This window comes from Podarcis tiliguerta (assembly GCF_965153285.1).
Source record: "Podarcis tiliguerta genome assembly, chromosome: 14".
In the NCBI taxonomy this organism is placed as follows: domain Eukaryota; kingdom Metazoa; phylum Chordata; class Lepidosauria; order Squamata; family Lacertidae; genus Podarcis; species Podarcis tiliguerta.
In genome coordinates, this window is record NC_139547.1 from 2,394,985 (window position 1) to 2,413,672 (window position 18,688).

General features: G+C 45.2%; 1 protein-coding gene across 3 annotated transcripts in view; it reads left to right on the forward strand.

Annotated features, from left to right (window-relative positions):
* ENTREP2 (endosomal transmembrane epsin interactor 2) overlaps positions 1–18,688 on the forward strand; it is a 193,379-nt gene that overhangs the window by 79,844 nt on the left and 94,847 nt on the right. For all 3 annotated transcript variants that reach the window (XM_083412776.1, XM_083412777.1, XM_083412778.1), the window contains exon 2: positions 12,421–12,477. In XM_083412776.1, the coding sequence (XP_083268902.1) occupies positions 12,421–12,477 (57 nt within the window). The remainder of the gene's footprint in view (positions 1–12,420; positions 12,478–18,688) is intronic.

The following is an 18,688-nucleotide window of genomic DNA, read 5'->3' on the forward strand; positions in this document are numbered from 1 at the left end:
TCGGTGTCTTCCATTCCAGTACCGCTTGGACCTTGCCGGGATCCATGGCCAATCCTTTGTCTGACAAGCGGTACCCCAGGAATTCCACCTCCTTGGTATGAAACTGGCACTTCTCCAGTTTCACCCACAGCTGATTGGCTTGTAGCCGGCCCAACACTTCTCGCACGTCCCTCACATGCTGCTCTTCATCTTCCGAATACACCAACACGTCATCTAAAAAGGCCACACAATTCTTGTAGAGCAAAGGTCCCAAGACGTGGTTCATAAAACTTTGAAAACATGCTGAGCCTGCTTGGAGACCGAAGGGCATTACGAGGTATTCAAATGCTCCCAAAGGGGTGAACATGGTGGTCTTCCATTCATCCCCCTTCCTTATGCGTATCAGATTGTACGCCCCCCTCAGGTCCAGTTTTGTAAAAATCTTCCCCTTCCTCACCCTGGTCAGAATGTCATCAATTCGGGGCATAGGAAAAGCCAGGGGTTCCGACACGGCATTTAGGGCCCTGAAGTCCACTACAAGTCTCGGCTTATCTGTGTTTTTTTTGTCCACAAAAAACACTGGACTGCCCCCCACCGCTCGGGACTCTCTGATGAAACCTCGCTTCAGGTTTTTGTCAATGAACTCCCTCAACTCCTGCATCTCCCTGTCTGACATGGCGTACAGCTTGCCCACTGGGAGTTGAGCTCCAGGGAGTAGGTTGATTTGACAGTCAAAGGGTCTATGCGGCGGCAGTTTGTCCGCTTCCCTTTCGCTAAATACGTTGCTCAGATCTGCGTATTGCGGAGGCACCTTCCCTTTATTCATTACCTCCATCCCGGCTAGGGTGAGTCTAGCTTCTCCTGGAACCTTCCCCTGCTTGCAGTGTTCGAGGCAATGCGCTGACCCAAAGGAGACCACCCTCTGATGCCAGCCCGCTAGAGGATCGTGTAGTGCCAGCCAGCTCATCCCCAAAATGATGGGAGCTCCTCCCAAGGTGGCCACATTAAACGCTATCCTTTCGGTGTGCCTTGCCACCCTCATTATCATGGGGACTGTCTGTTGGTTCACTTCTCCTCCCAACAGCTCTCTGCCGTCAATCGTGGTCACCTGCAGGGGGTTACTTAAGGGGATGGTCTGTATCTGGTGCTCAGCTGCAAACTCCTTACTCATGAAATTACAGGAGCTGCCTGAATCCAAAAGCGCCTTGATCTGTAGTGGGTGTCCGTTTGGCAGCTCTAGCAACACCTCTATCACTAAAGCAGGTCTGGGAGGTTCCGGCGTGGGCACTTTCACTGCTTTGTGGCCTGGCTGCTGTGCCCCGACGGTGGCAGCCAGGCATTGGCTTTTACTTGCTCCTTGCTTTCCTCCTCTTCTCCCCCAACAGCTCCTGCCATCCCTTGCCATTCTTTTCTTTGTGGACAGACTCTGGCAAAGTGTCCTGGCTGTTGGCAGAGATAACATTTCTTGGTGCTCTTTCCCTCCTTCCGCCCTTCACTGAGGTTTGAAACTGCGCGCGCCCGCGCTGTTCCAACTTCCATCGGCTCTGCCGGCGGGAAAGGCGGCTCTGGAATGTCTGGAATGCGGAGCTCCCTCCAACGTTCTCCTTTTCCTTCTCGCCTTTCCAAAGCCCTCGCTTCCTGGCGCGCTCCTATGGCCAGCGCGGATTTAGTCAGCTGGTCCATAGACTCCGCCCTGGGGCCCCGGGAAAGTTCATCTTTAAGGGACAAAGAGAGCCCCTCTTCGAAAAGCATCTGAATGGGTTCCGTTGATAGGTCCCACCCCAATCTATGAATCAACATAGTGAACTCAGTCCAGTACTCACGGACAGACCGGCTCCCCTGTTTGCAAGCCATTAACTGCCTTCTCACCACCCCCTGCTCAATGTCGCTGGAAAACATCAGGTCCATGGCACGAAAAAACTTCATCGTGTCCTTTAGGATCTCATTATTCGCTGCCATCAGGGGTCTAACCCAGTCCTTCGCCCCTGATTCGAGATGGCTAATCACAAAAGCCACTCGCGATTCCTCGTCGGGGAAGTCATCAAACTGCAGGTTGAGAGCGTATTGCATCTCTGTTCTAAAGGCATGATAATTTCTGGGGTCCCCCCCGAATTTCTGCACCAATCCTGGCATCTTTCTGGTGAGCGGGGTGGTTTTCTCCCTCCCCTTTTCTGCATCCTGAGCCCTCCTCTCCTCCAGCCTCGCCGTTTGCAAGGCAAGCTGGATCTCCAACGCTCTGTACCTTTCCTCCAGGCTTGGACCTCCTCCAGCTGCTCCTGCTCCTCCGGTTCCGGCTGGTTCGCTCATGATGCCTCTCCCTGTCACAAGCTAGCTTTCGGTGACTTTCGGATTGCTGTGATGGGATGAAGAGCTGCTTGTGCGTAAACTGCAAGTCCCTCAGAGTTTGATCAAGTTCTCAAACCTCTGCCTGTGACGGAGCCCCTCCAGCATGGCTGCGTCAATCGCTAGCAGAATCCGAAAGTGGTTGCTTTCGGAATCGTTTCCAACATAAAAGCTCCTTAACGGAAACACGTCTTCTGGACTCTCGGCGTGACAGTTTCCGGCGAGGAATAGGTGTCCCTATAGGAGGTCCTGAGACCTCCCCGCTGTTTTCGCTGGAAGCGTCTCTGAGCCATTCCTCCGACTCCTCTTCCCTTGAAGTTCCTGCTCTCCCCCTACTGGTTCCCTCTTCCGCTGCTGCGTCTCTCTCAGCCTCAGAGAGCCCTTGCACCTCCTGTCCTTCCGATGGCAGTTCCCTGACACGAGGTATCACTGTACTGTCTGTTTTATGCTAGATTGGCAATGAGAGTACATGGTCGGAAGCAGAATAAATTGTGATTTCAGTTCTATGGGTTCCATTGCTTCTGTAGTGCATGTGTTTTGGCTTGGTGAGCAGAAGTGCAGAAATCCAAGGGGGCGGGGCTCCAAACAATGAAGCGCATGTAGCAACTGCAGTGAGGAGGAACCATGTGTGTGGAGGGCAGAATGGAATATTCTGGAAAAGGCCATGTCTTGCTGGCTGGAATGCTGAACAGGAACAGTCCACATGGCAACATTACGTTGTGGGTCTCACTGTAAATGCCAGATTCTGAACGTAAGCAAGAGGCACCCGACACATCCATGCCGTTCTTTTGGGCTTCCCGGAGGCATTCGCCTGACCTGCTGTTGGAAAGGGAGGTAGACTGGGCAAGGCATAAGCTGCCTTAGGCCAAAGCAGTCAGTCTGTCCACTGAGCCCAACACGGTGCTTTGTCTGGAAGGACTCAGGCATAGGAACATGGGAAGTGGCCTTACGCTGAGTCAAAGCATTGGGCCATCCTGCTCAGCATGCACTGACTGGCTGTGCCCCCCCCCCAGGGGTTCAGACACAGTCCCTCTTAACCCTACCCAGCGATGCTACCAGGGACTGGACCTGGGACCTCCAGCATTTAGAACTGAATGGAACTCTGAGGTTTACTCTTTCAACCCCTTACTCCGGGGGGGGGGGGGCTAACTTGTGGGCCTCCACTTGTGACTATTCCACTTGGGCCAATCCAGAGGTGCCATTTCCTTCAGGGCAGGTATATATCTTTCCGTGAGTGAATGGATTGCCAGGTTTTGAAGAAGCTCTACTGAAATTTCTGCTGCTTTCCACCTGTGAAAGGAAGGAAAAGGGCAAGCTATGACTAATAAATACAAAGGAGAGTCCCACCCCCCACATTTATTTAAAATGTTGAAAAGTTTGCATTTAAATTATATTGGTTTATTCTTAAATAAAATATCCAGAGAAGGGCAAGTAAACAAACCTTGGTTTGTGCAAAATAGGAAACAGCAATAATCAATAATTCCCCCCCCCACTGTTACTACAGTTACCAAAGCATGTTACCTAGCAGTAAAACACAAAAAGGGTGAAATATATTTCCATCTAATCAAAGTGGTGCTAAATAACAAATACAGTAACCTGTTGACCATATCTGTCAACTTTCAGATTTGAAAATAAGGGATCAGCAGCCTCGAAAATAAGGGAATTTCCCACCAAATAAGGGAAGGTTGACAGCTATGATAGAATCTGAATTACATGCACCACAAGGCCTATGCAGCCTCAACTTAAGATAGCTCCCTGGCCTGGCTTTGCAGCAGCACGTGCAACAAAACGGCACCCAGCGTTCTAAAACCCCTCAACTTGCATTAACTAGCCACACACACAAGGTGGTGGCAGCCTCCCCCCCTCGCCATGAGATCACCGCCCGCCATTTTAGTCAACCAGCTCCTTTCCTTTCCCCCATAACAGTCAATCGAAGGAGCCTCCAAAACAAATCCAAAAGAGATTGCCACCCGCCATTGTACTCAACCAGCCGCTCCTTCTCTTTCCCCCATGTGCCCCCGCTCCCGACAGACCTTATCCCCAGCAAGGGTGAGTAGGCTGTCCATGTATCCATCCGATTCTGATCACAGGTACATTCCGAGCCCCTCTGAGCCAAAGGGCCAAAGGCAGAAAGCCCAGCCAGCAGCCAAACGAAGCCTCAAGCGGTGGTTCCCACAGCGCAGCAACCCGGCAAAGGGATACGGCAGCAAGGAAAACCACACCGTCACCTCTCCGCTGGGAAGCGCTGAAGCAAAGGCGAGTCCCCAGGCAACGTGGCTGATTTTATCTGCACAAGGCATGCAAGCTCCACCCCCCAGTCGTTCTCAGACTCCTTATTGGTGAGCAACGCAGTTGAGGAGCCTCTCTGGCCGGCAGGGAGCCGGGAGGGAGAGGAGCTGCTTCCTTTGAAATCCGGGAAATTTACGGGATATCAACAATCCAGGATAGCAGCGGGAAACGGCGCTGGAATAAGGGAGTTTCCCACCATGTAAGGGAAGGTTGACAGCTATGCTGTTGACTAGAACTTTGAAGTCAGTGGGCTTTGAAATGTGGCCCAAATGAAATTCTCCCCCTGTCCCGAGCTCCCTTGGTTACTTGGCTTTTTTGTCTGAGGGAGAATACCTACTGGTAGCTTCACATGGGACTTTGCTTAGATGAGCTTATTACAAACAAAAACCTAACCAGCCCAGGGCACAAGGAGCTATGTATTGTCTGTTGAAATTTGACTGCTTTATTGAGACTCCACATAGGTCTTGATAACAAACAGGGCTTTTAATGGCTCCCTGCCAGGGCTTTAAGCTCAGCTGCAGCAGGTTCCTCCCCCCCCCCCCCCGAGGACAAGGGAAGAGAGCATGGTAGGCCACCCAGGCTGAGGTTTGGAGCATCTCTTTGAGCAGAGAAATATGCTGAGCCTCTGGTCTCCCCACATCCTCCCAGGCTGGTCACTGGGTCTTCCTTACCAGGAAGGGTGGCCAAGTGCTTCTGTTTAGGTTGAGTCTTTCCCCGGACTGTGGTCTTTGGGGTTTAGATCAACCTTTGCAGCATTGGCTCTGGAGCAGTCTTCGCCAACCTGGTGGCTTCCAGATGTTTTGGAGTACAGCTCCCATCAGCCCCAGCCAGTGCTGCAGTTCCCCAAAACTACTGAAGGCTACCTGGTTGGCAAAGGTTGAAATAGTACATTTCAGCTCCATCCCTTCATGTTTACTTATTGGCATAATTCTTTGTTGCCAGATCCTGACTCTCATCAGCCTCAACTCAGTGGCTGCCATTTGCCCTCCTGTAGCTCAGTTTTCCCACACTGTTCTACTTCAGCAACCATTTACCATTTCATTTCCTGGATCATAGGCTGCCCATCTGAACCAAACATAACCTGTGGTGGTGCTGCCACACTGTAGTTGTGTTGTGGGGCAATTATGTAAATTGGCTAAAACAGCACAATAGGTTGTCTTGAAAATCCACCAGGGCTGTATGTATTAAAGTTCCACATCTGTATGGGAGTCAGGAGGGGACTGTTTCTCTGTTTGCATACGTACATGTAAACATGTCCCCCCCCCCAGTATATACACTTTTGCTAATTCACATTGTGATCCAATAAGCTTTTGAGTTCACGTAGTTCTGCAAATGAGTTTGCATAATTATACTCTGATAGCATTTTCATTAAGCTTCGTGTGTGCATAATAGAATTAATGTTCTGTAAAAACAAATACTTTTTTGCGGGGGAAATGCCATGGTTTCTTGGCTGCAAGAGAAAATGTAGAAAACAAAGAGGAAAGAAGAGACAATAGCACCTCATAACTTTTACAGCAGAGAAGGCAAACATGGATTTCAGAAGGAAAATGGTGTGTTCTCAATTATTTTGGCAAAAAACTGGATAGTTTTACTGGCATTGCAGTGTGTATGTAGAACAGCTACAGAGGGAAGCAGGTTTTAGCTTTTTCTTTTTAGAAAAAAAGGAAAGATGGCTAAAGCATAGTTTAGGGAAATAAAGGGGAATCATAGTAGAGGTTTATAAGGTTTCTAGCAAAATGCTCAAATGTGCAGGGAGGGGAAGCTTGCATTTAAACAGCCACCAACAAACTACAATCAAATATTTTATCATAAATGTTGATGGCCATCATTAAGAGAGCAAAATAAAGACAAAGAAAAGACAAAGGAAGCACATGAAGCACGTTATCCAAAGGTGCATGATGAATCCAAGTAGCTTAAAACAAAACAAAACAAGCAGCAACTTTTTAAAAGTTATAGACATGTCACAAATACCAAAGAGGAAAATTGTAAAAGGTCTGGGTCAGTTCCTGGTGGGTTTTGCTTGCACAGAACTTGGCCAAGTGAGAAGTGATAGATGCATTTTGAGCAGAGAGGAGTGAAAGCACTGGGGCAAGAAGTGGGTGGGGCCATTGTTTGAAAGTTTTTTTTAAAAAAATGTTTTCTATTGCTGTGCACCATCCTGGTATTTTAAGAGAGGCAGCATGTAAATACTTTTGTAAATAAGTAAATGAAGTGGTGGCCAGAGCAACTGATATAACACTTCATTTTGCAGAGTGGGCCAACTTCTAGCCATGCCAGTGAGAGGTTTCTACCCTCCATCCAGGCGAGTTAAGAGGTATTGCAGCAGTTCAAGGACACAACCTGCTACCTCCAGATGTTGTTGGACTCCAACTCCCAGCAGCCCACACCAGCATGACCAATAATCAGGTACGCTGGGAGTTGTAGTCCAGCAGCACCTGGAGGGCACCAGGCTAGGAAAGTCTGATTTACAAGCATAAGAGCTTGCTAGATCAGCCAGTGGCCCATCTAGTCTGGCATCCTGTTATCACAGTGACCATTTAGATGCCTGTGAGAAACTCTCCGGCAGGATTAGAGCGCAAGAACCTTCTCCCCTCCTGTGGCTTCCAGGACCTGGGATTCAGAAGGCAGAGCAGAGCCATCCTGGCTCTTCGCCATCCATAGCCCTCTCCTCCTCCATGAATTTTTCCAATCCTCTTTAAAGCCATCCAAGCTAGTGACCATCTAGTGTTCTGAGAGAGGGAGAAAAAGTTTTCTCTATTCACTTTCTCCCTGCCATGCATAACTTTATTACCTGAACCTTCACAATTTAGGCTGCAGTTGGAACGATATGTACCAAGAAGTATGTTCCAATAAAATCAGTGGGACCCGCTTCTTGTTTGCTGCAAGTTCAGAATGCTTTTCCAGTGGCACCATCCCTGACGGTCTTTTTTTTAAAAAAAACTTTTTCAAAACCTGTTGGGAACTGTGCAGTAAGTGATGTGAATGTGAAGCCTTAGGGTTAACAGAGGCCTCCGGAGTGTGACCTGGTTATGACACTGAAAGTGGAATGCAAGTGTTGATTTTCTAGGGGGCTGTTTGAGAGCCTGCTAATGGGAGCTCTGAGCTCAGTCCTGAGAGATTTTGGTTTCACTGCTGCTCTGCCATAATTGTTGTCAGCAGTGATGCTAAAGCCCATTAATTCAAAAATTTCCATCCTTTGTCTTGGACTGCTGACTCTTGGGAGATATTTCAAAGGTTAGATGCCAGTGCAGTTGCTGTGGACAAGGCTGCCTTCTGGCAGCACACCAGGATGTAGGAAACATTTCATTTGAATCGGAAGTAGAAATGAATGGATCAGCCTCTTTCTAGTCTAGGTCACCTTTGTGTGTGCTCAGCCACAAGTCTGTTTTGTTGTTTTTTGTAGATTGTTTTTAAATATAAAAATTACAGTTAAATCATGCATACTGTCCCCAAAAATGTACTTCCTGAATGCATTCTGTCTCTAAAATATGCATGTTTTGTTTTTCAGGGCTTTTCACTTAATTTCCACCTACAATACACATTATACTTATATTTTATATACAGGTGAAACTCGAAAAATTAGAATATGGTGGAAAAGTTCATTTATTTCAGTAATTCAACTTAAAAGGTGAAACTAATATATGAGATAGACTCATGAGATGCAAAGTGAGATATGTCAAGCCTTTATTTGTTATAATTGTGATGATACACATTTTGTGTGTGCATTATTTTGAACGGAAATTATATTGCAAAATTCAGAGAACTGCAAGATCGATTAATAGCTGCATTCCAATCTGCATTTAAGTCTGCTGAATCAGTTGGGTTCACTTTATGATGCAGATCAAACCAATTTTTCTCAATTTATAATTAACAGTTCACTTTAATTCTGAGGGGAAATCTTTGAAGGACAGGGTTGGGCATTCTATCCAAAAATGATTTGGTTAATTGAATGGTCAAATATTGGGGAAATGATGGTCAAGCATGCTTAAAGCATTGATATTATTAGGACAAGGAAAATAGGCTTTGATTATCAACAGCTTTGATAGTTTTGCCAATTACAAAAGCAGACAATCAAAGTGCTGTTGTGAAATTTAAACTAGAGAGGGAGAGGGAGAGGGCGAGGGCGAGAGAGGGTTGTGACCAGCTAAGCTACTCAGAATAGATTGGCTGAAATCAATAGACCCAAGTTAGCCATGGCTGTTAATTTCAATGAGCCTACTCTGAGTGTGAATAATATAGAGAGAGCTGTTTTCAACTAAGTCAAAAACAGAGTAGACTTATTGTTTATTTGTATTTTAGCAAGTCTATCAGTTAGCTGAGCTGTGATTTTTAACTTTTGTATTCTTTTTACTGCATGATTGTTGTAAACTGTGCTGGTATATTTTTGTGAATAGCATGTTATAAATATTTATTTCTATATCCCTTTTTAAAGCCTTATATAGTTTAGGTCTAGGATACGTGAAGGACCATATTCTCCCATATGAACCTGCCTGGGCTGTGAGATCTTCAGGGAGGCCTTTCTCCTAGTCCTGTCACCCTCACAGGCATGTTTGGTGGGGACACAGGAGAGACCCTTCTCAGTGGTTGCTCCCAGACTCTGGAACTCCTTTCCTGGAGGAGCCTGACTGGCTCCCTCCTTGCTGTCCTTCTGCCGGCAGGTGAAGACTGTTCTCTTCTGACAGGCTTTAGGGAACTAACTGCCTTTAAGGAGAGAGCTTAAAATTTAAATTGTCACTAGTCTGCCATGGAAATCTGAGCCTTTTCCCCCCTCTGGCCATATAAAGTTTTTGTGTCATTTTTCCAGAAAGTGCTAAATATATAAATATAATCACTGATGCATACTTGTTTTAAAATTCGGTCAGTTTACATCAACTGATTTCAGTGTGTCTGCTTGATTCTATGATTCTATTACGAATTCAGTATAAATTTTGACAATGTGGAGTTAGGTGTCAGGGCATATTATTCTCTGACATTTGTCTTGAAACAAAAGGGTTTGTGATTATATATTTCAATCAATTGGTTGATAAAATTAAATAAAAACAGAAATAAAGCAAAGTAACAGAAACTATTAAAAACAAAAACTTACATCCGTTTTTGGAAGCAGCTGTGCTGACTGGGCAGCGGGCCAATTCTTTAAGTGTTATGGCTTCATAAAATATTTGACTGCTGTCCGTTGAAAGTATTTTATCACTTGGCTAAATGGCAGGCCAGCTCTGGAGAAGGAGGCGAAACCTTCAGAATGCAAAAGCATTTGTTACCCGAAAGGATTCTCCCAAAGGCTTCTGCATAAAAGGCTGCTCTGCATGTACACACAAGAGGGTGGCTAAAACATCAGATAGCCATGAAAATGTGATAAAAGTGCTGTTTTGCAGAATGGTCTTGCAAGGCAGCCCAGTGTTGTGCCTGGGGTTGAGAAGACTGTTACCTGCCTGGCATCTCTTCAGTTGTAGGAATAGGAAGCGTGAAATTGGGGGGAGAGGGAGAACACGCACACTTTCACCCACTCCAGCATTCTTTGCCTGCTATCTTGCTCTCCTTTCTTTTTAAATATGACCTTACACTTTCAGCTAGACACTTATTTAATTGAGAGTATGTAGCTGCCCTGCCTTCTCTTGAACTGCCTCACCCTGTCATTTCACCTTCCTGAAAGCAATGCTGCATTACAGGATTATCAACCCTGGGACCGTTATCGTAACAGTAATAACAGGCTCTCCTAGCTATGTGAGCAAATTTAATTAACTGCAGAGAGAAATTCTCTGCTCTTCTCTGGCTTGGCTGTCATCCAGAAATCTACATTAATGCAGTAACATTTCGGTAATAAGGGATAGCTTGTGCGAAAGTTGCAGGCAGACACTGCAGAACACCCTCCACAGACGAGCCTGCGCTGGGAGTTGATCCTTTGGGTGGTGGCACCTGTAGGGTGATTGTCAACACTCTGTGCTGTGCTTCAACTCCTCTAGCCCCTGAGTCCAAATCTCTGCTCTGTTTGCCAGCCCTCATCCATTCCCTGAAAAGCTGCTGAAAATTTATGAATGTTGAGGTGTTAGGAAACAAATAGGGAAGTGAGTTTTCTGACACGCTTTTTCTTGGGTGACTGCCTTAAACTTCCAGCACAATGATTGTTGAAATGCTGGAATTTGTGCGGCTCTAGAGCATGAAAGCTAATCTCTTGCAGGGCAACGAATTCTCTTAACACACCTCTGCTTTGTAAAACAGTTTGATATAAATGTATTATTATAGCATTTTTTAATCTCTACATGTTTTTCTACAACAAGGGCTGCCAGGCATGTATTTACCTTTTAGCAGGTTGCCATTAATAATAGCCTGTCCTGTTTAATACACCCAGATGCTTAAGCGATTACAAACAAGTCTGGAAGTAATTTTTTTTGCTCTTTATATCTTAGTTTAGCTGTTCTGATTCTGAACCTTCAGTGAGGTTTCACGTGTGCCCATGCACCCACCTACCCACACAATTCATGTCGAAGCCACCACATTCATGTGGGTTTGTAAGAGAGAATGCAAACATGTGTTTGGATGTCATAGCTCAAGTGGCGGCTGGCAACCATTGGAACTGGCGGGGTAATGGGCAAGGCAGCTAATACGAGAGAGAGCTGGGGGCCCCTGGAGACAGTCTACTGTTTCTGGCTTTCTGCCCATCTCTCCCCTAAAAACCTAAGCAATGGGCACCTAAGTGATGATCGATGCTAAAGAGAAATGCTGGAAATGTTGTATGAGTCATGTGATTTTTTCCCAGTTCTGCTCATGCCAACAGAAATGGATGGAGTGTCCTACAAGAGGAAATGTATTAATATGGCTCTGGGGGACACAGGACTGATGGGATAAAGATCTGGGTTTGGGATTGCAAATAAATAATGGTACAACTCTGCCCCACCTTGCTCTAGTGACTGGCCTCCCCTGAGTGGTAAAGTGCAAGCTCTGCATGCAGAAAGTCCCAAGTTCAGGCCTTACTCTTTCAAAGTATTGCTGTGAAATATCCCTGCCTGAAATCCTTGAAAGCCCCTTCCAGTCAGAATCAACAAAACTAAGCTAGATGGACCAATGATATAAAAAGTCCAGTATTTTTATGCCAATGTCTATATAAGGATTTGTATGCATAAAGAAAACAAAAGCAACAAAGAGAGGGGGGGACCCCAGCCAAATATATTTATGCAATTCTGTCCCATGGTTACATAATCAAAAAAGTTGTTAGTGTGTGATGTCGTATTTTAATTTTACTACTTTTGAGGGGCGCTGTCCAGAGTGGCTGGGGCAACCCAGTTAGGTGCGTGGCATATTATTATTATTATTATTATTATTATTATTATTATTATTATTTTCCTGCTAAAGTCGACCCTGGCTGTTCTCTCCCTCAAAGGTGCTGTTTGCAGGAAACAGCACCTTGGGGGTAAAGGACCAACAGCTGAGAGAAACTGGCAAGGAGCCCTGATCTGGTTCAGGAGCATGTTCTGGAATGGAGTCCTGTGGTTGCTTTTCCTTCAAAATAAAAGTGATCCATTTAGGTACACTACTTTTTTTTTTTAAGACCACATTTATTGGAACACAGGGGGAGCCAAAGTGGTGCCATTCAGCTGTTGTTGAACCAACTCCCATCAGTCCCCAAACCAGCCAGTGATCAGGGATGGTGGCAGTTGTAGTCCAACAACATCTGTAGGGCACCATGTTGGCTGCCCCCCCCCTTTACTCTTACTGCATTTTCTCTGGAGGTCTAGATGGGACCAACTCCAATTGCTAATTTCAATGGCAGACATGCCCTTTGCCTTTCAGTTAACCCTTCTGGCATAATTTCAGGTGCTGCTCTCTGGACTGATCGGAGTTGTCTCATGGAAAAGGCCTCTCTCTCTTGTGGTAAGTAAAAATTCTTTTGTCTAGATAAAATAAAGGACGTCAATCTTTGCATGGTGCATAACTAATTTGTGGTATTCATAGTCCCATTAAATGATATTGTCATTTGAAAGGCGATGAGTCAGATTCATGGAGGATAATCCAGATGGGTCAGTCAGTGATTATTTGTTGCATTAGCTAAATGGATCCCTCATGGAGTCCTAGAGGTGGAGCAGGAGCGGAGAACCTGTGATCATCTAGATGTTGCTGGACTACAACTCCCATCATCCCTGACCACAGGCCATATTGGCTGGGACTTTGGGAGTTCACCAACATCTGGAGGGGTCACTGGCTTCTCACCCTTGAGTGAGACGGCACCTGGATCATACATGGTACAGGCTGTGCAGAGTTAGAATATCCTCAACAGATGGCTCCCCAGTCTTCACTTGAAGACCTCCAGTGAGGGAGAGCCCACCATTGCTCTAGGTCAGGGATGCAGAACCAGATCTCATTGGAATGCAGCTCCCATCATCCCTGAGCATTGGCCATGCTATCTGGGGCTGATGGGATCCAGAAACATCTGGAAGGCCGCATGTACTCTATCCTGGCACTAGGCAATTGATTGCATTGTCAAATTGCTCCTACCAACAATACCTTACTTCTACTTTTCAATCAGATTTTACCTTCTTGTAATTTAAACCCATTATATGTATTCATCCCTCTGGGGCAGCAGCCGAGAACAAGTCTTTGTTCTGTTTTGTGTGACAGCCCTTCAGAGATTTGAAGCGTGTCTGATGTTCAGAGGCAGAGGACATGAAATCCCAGCAACCACGGGAGAGAGTTGTCCCATTCTTCTGTGCTTTCCAGAAGCATCTGGTTGGCCACTGTGAAAATTATGATTGTGGACAAGATGGACCTTTGGTCTGATTCACCTGGGCTCTTCATATGTACTTCTGAATCACGCCATCTGAATATTAGCAACTTTTAAATCAAGTCTGAACCCCACCTTTGGACTTTGTCAGTTTCTTTTCAAAAAAAATCCAGTTAAATCCTCTCTTTTTGGGGTAGCATCATTAGCTGCCTGCCAACATCTTCCTAAAAACCAGCTTTGTTAAGCAAGATGCCAATTAAGGACTAAACACTTCTTGTTAGGCATGTTCATTAAACAGCCAGTGAAAAGATAAGGGAAGCGGCTCTTGTCTTTCACACAATTAATTTGGTATAAATTCACAGACATTAATGGAAGGGTTCTGTGAGGAATATCTCTGCCAAAGGTGTTTATATACTGATATTGCAATGTTAATTGAAATGAATGCTATTCATTAATGAACTAAATAGGAAGAAGGATATTTTGAAAACCACTTTCAAGCAAAGGGGAAAAAACCCAAGCAAAGTGCTTTTCTGCTTTTCACCTCCTTTAAATTGTGTACCTTCTCTGCACTTCCAACTCCCACTTCACATTCAGCTAAGAGTTTGTGATGGTTTGTGCCCTGTCCTCAAATACTGATGGATCCAGACAGTTGTTAATGTCTTCACTGCGGAGGCCAGTTTGCTGAGGAATTCATATACCATTTAGTAGTTTTCCCTTAATCCAAGGCAGGCCGTAGCCTCTGCTGAATAATTTATCTTGCTTCAGCTTGTTGAGGAAGCCCTCTGTTGTGCAACACTGAAACTCATCTGCTCCCTAGTGCATGTGCCCTTGTCCCTACTGGACAGAGAATATTGGGTACAGTCCTAAAATTTGACAGCGGGGCAGCCAGCAGGTCAAGGGAAAGGGTTCAAACTCAGTCACCTTTCATACACCTGGTTATTATCCACAGGGAGTTGTTTTCTATGGAGATGCATCTAGTTGCGTGAGCCCCACTCCCTCGATACAGGGGTGCCTTTCCTTTCAGCCCCATCCCAGGGCTTATGCCCTGTTGTAGGGATAGGGGAGAAATTAGATTCAGTTCATGTTTAAAGGCTAGTCATAGTTTCTAAAACAATTATTCTTCTAAATTTATCTGAATTTTGCAATACAGTCCACAATAATGTAAGTGTGCACAAAAGCATATATTTTAGTATTTTAAGAATGCAAAAATGTGTCTGTGAGGAGCATTTTACAGTAAAATTTTGATTAATTTATTTGAGGATTATTTTAAAAATCACAAATTGATGTGGAAATGTAGAGAACTGAATTTCAGATTTGAAAAATGAGAAACCCAAAATGAATAGATCCCTGCCCTGTTGTTAACCACCTTTATGATTCTTGTGACGTGAGAAACAGCTTGTTTTCTTTCTGAAGGAATTGAACTCCAGGGCCCTTACCTTCCACTGCGCTCTCTGGCAGAATACATTTCACCCTGTGCAACGTGAAATTACCATAGAATGCCAAGATCCTTTTTAATTGGCCTGGTCAGCATTTTTGTACTTGCTGGGTCTGAACTGATATGGTATAAGATCTTAAGACTTCAGTAATGCATTCAGTTGCCAATCAGTCTTATTGATTGCAGCAGGACTGGAAGGATGAAGAAGCAAGCACAGGATTGGGGCCAAATACTCCCCCCCCTTTATTTATTAAAATGTTTTATGTCTCACCTCCTGATCCTATGAGGATCCTACAGAGTCAGATTCAACAAAAGCAACTCATTATCTAAATGGGCATGTTCTCGCCAGCCTTTGAAAGATGCCAAGTGGGGTGAGGCTGGCAGCCTTGCAAGGCAAAGAGTTCCAACACAGAGAAGGCCCTACAGCCACCATAGAATCCTAGACTCGTGTTGGAAGGGATCCCCAAGGGTCATCTAGTCCAACCCCCTGCAATGAAGGAATCTCAACTAAAGCTTGGTCAGCCAAGCTTGCTTTAAGACATCCAAGGAAGGAGAGTCCACCGCCTTCCAAGGCAGTTCGTTCCCCTGTCAAAGAGCTCTTGCTGTCAGAAAGGCCTTCCTGATGTTTAGTCAGACTCTCCTTTCTTGTGCTCTGTGTAAGCAGAATCTGCTTCCAATCTAATTTAGGTTCCCCTCTCCTAAAACCCCCCCTCTAATTAAAAACATGCTGGACGCTAACCCGTATACCACTCTGGCTGACCTAGCTGACTCTGCCTATGGTTGGCTCTGGCTCCATCTACTGTTGGTCTTCCTGCCTTATATACCAGTCTCAGTGGGCACCAGCCAGCACTGATCTCCAAGATGAAGCCCCAGAGGAAGCAGGAGAACCTGGATGTGTCTAGAGTCCTGGATGGACCGTTCGATGTGGCTGGTGGAGCCTGTTTTGACTTGGCAGACCAGAATTCTGTAGGCTTGTTCAGAGGGTTTGATCTGGCTGGTTACCCACTTGTTCAGCTAGCTAGAAGATGGAAGGACACTTCAGGCTTCAGACCAAGTTGTTCTGTGAGCACGAGTCCTGGTGTTTTAAAATCTGTTTCACGGTTAGGAGTAGAGCCTCTGCTGGATCTTCCTTCCCTTCTAGGCAGCTGCTGCAGGCATGGAGGAAGCCAGTTTCAACCCTGTGGATCCCCTCTTAATGAGCCTGATTGCTTAGTTTAAAATCCAGCTCCAGGGTAAACTCCTGCAAATCACATAAAGATCAGCCTTTCTTTAAAAAAAAAAACCTGTCAAGATTTTTTGGGAGGGGTTAAATATAAAATAAACTTCTGTTCCCCACCTTAAGAGAGCGTCAGCATTTTTCTTCATATCCTTTTTAGCCTCTGAAGGGATAAACTCTCAGAATTGGCACGTGCCATATCATTTGGATGGAACAGAACCCTCAAGGTGCAACTGGAAAATGAGTTTTCTGAATCAGTTATGAGCACTGACACATTTTTATGCTAATTATTAACTTCTGAGTCACCCATATTTTTTCGGGGTGGGGAGGGAGAGAGAGAGAGAGAAGACCCTCAATGGAATTGTTAAAGCTGTGGCAGAGGTTACTGTAGAGAGAATGTGTTCCTCTCTGCATGAAGTTGAAAAGGTCTTCCACTAAGTTTAACAGGTGAGCTATGTCACCTGTGAGAGCAGGGCTTACCATGGGGTGGCTATCACTCCCTCTTCTAGGAGCAAATGCCATAGCTTTTGCACTGCGCGAAGAAGTATGTTTTCTTTGCTCTGTTCTGAATCTCTGTGAGAGTCAAAGCTAGAAGCCCCAGCCACCTTTGGCTTCTTTCCGCACCTGTGTAGCTTTTAGAGTGGGGGAAAGTTGTGGACTGGACTCCTTCATCATGGCCTGTGGCTTCTGATATTACTCAATTACTGTGAGAAGGAGCAAACACTACCCCACCCAGTTGCACAATAACGTTTTCCTGGCTCATCTTCGCTCCAGTTCACACATGGCCTCAGCGAGTAGGTGCTACACCCTGTGGTGGGCAGGAGCAAATGTTGTGCATAGCATGTGAAGGACCTTGAGACAGGAATTGGGATCATATTGTGTCAAATGGGCCGGGTGAATGAGGCATCTCCCTTTGAAGGCTCACTTTCATGCCACAGTGCATGCCCATACAGTGGCAGCAATGATGTAGTTTCTGTGTTGCCTCAGGCCATCTATGAATTGGACCTGAGGGCTGAATAACTAGGTGTGCAGCAGGGATTAGGAACCTCAGGCCCATGAGCCAAACTTAGCCCTCTTCATCCAGCCCCCTCACCTGCCCTCCTGAAGTGCTGTTGCCTGTCTGGAATATGTCTCTGAAGCACTGGTCACTAGATTGTCCACAGAGGTTTGTCCTGGAAGAATGCAGCCCATTGCCTGGAAAAGGCTTATCACTCCTAGTGTACACTCCTATGTGTGAATCAGCTCTTTGTTGCCATGAGGTTGGTCAGTTCCATACAGTACATAGCAGGCAGTTTGGGTTTGCTGAGTGCACACTGAGTGTGGCATTGCAGCCAATCCTGGTTCTCTGTTTCACAAGCACCTATCTACCTCATTCGTTTGTTACACTTTCAAGATGTGCTTTGACATGGAAATAAAAGAAATTCAGGTGCACACCTAAAAGCGCAATGTGTGAAACAGCACTTTGTCACCCCAAACACTTTGCTTCTTGGGTTTGTTTGGGATTAGCTCTTGCAGGGCAGAAAGAAATCAGTCCATCAAAAAATAAAATAAATAGTTGCCACTTTGAGTGATTAAGCAGTGAAAGAAGCAGTTCTAATTGATTGGTTTGCAACCATGTGCATGTTCATTTCCCCCTGGCTGAGTAGCAAATATTGTGTTACTTATGGACTTGCATGTCTAGCTCGTGATTATTATTTTCAAAACTCACTCTAATGCTTGACAAACCCTATCATCTCTCTGCATAAAGGGCCATCTGCATGCTAATGTGTTTTATTGCCTCTGAGTTGCTCATACTGTAAATGCTCAAATAGGTAGGCAATGTTTCTCTTCTTTTCCCTCCTGGTATTCTACAACCAGACAGGCTGGATGTAGGTGGTGGCAGAGCTAAAACCCATGCAAAGCAATGGAGGGCAATTGTGCTCATGTCCTGCCTTCTGGCTCCCAGTAAACATCTGCTTGGCCACTTTCCAATGATGTCATAGGAGTCAACTCCTAGGGGCTGAGGTCCCTTTGGCCTCCCCATAAAATATTTGAGGGGGTTGCAAGGAGAGAAAATTGTAATTATTGGGACATATGCACCAAATGCGAGAAAATCATAATTTTATAAGGAATTAGAAGAGAAAATGTTTGAGTTGATGGATCAAAAATAATCCTAATGGAGTAGTCTCACCTGATACGGACAGATCAACAAAGAAATTGGGCTCGTAAGGGAGGAAAAAACCTAGAATAAAATATGAACTATTAACAGATGCAAAACAAAGAGGAGCATTCTCACTGCCAGATTTGAAATTATAATATGAGGCATCCTGTCTTTGCTGGTTTCCGGAGTGGATACAATTAAAGAATATGGATGTATTAGATTTAGAAGGACATGACAATAGATTTGGTTGACATGCTTACCTTTGGTATGACTTAAAGGTTCATAAGGGGTTCGTGAATCACATTTTAAGGAAATGAATTTATGAAATATGGGGGGAAATATAAGAATTTATTAGAGAATAAAACACCTTGGTGGCTTTCCCCATTGGAAGCGATATCTGTGAAAAAAGTAAATACGGAAGACAACTGCGTTACTTATAAAGATCTGTTAACAGAGGCGAAAAATAAATTGAAGGTAAAAAACTATGGAGAAATAAAGCACCTGTTAACAGATGGGCATTGCCATTCAAATGGTGTGTGTGTGCCGTGTCATGTGATGGATTATGCAGGGCGG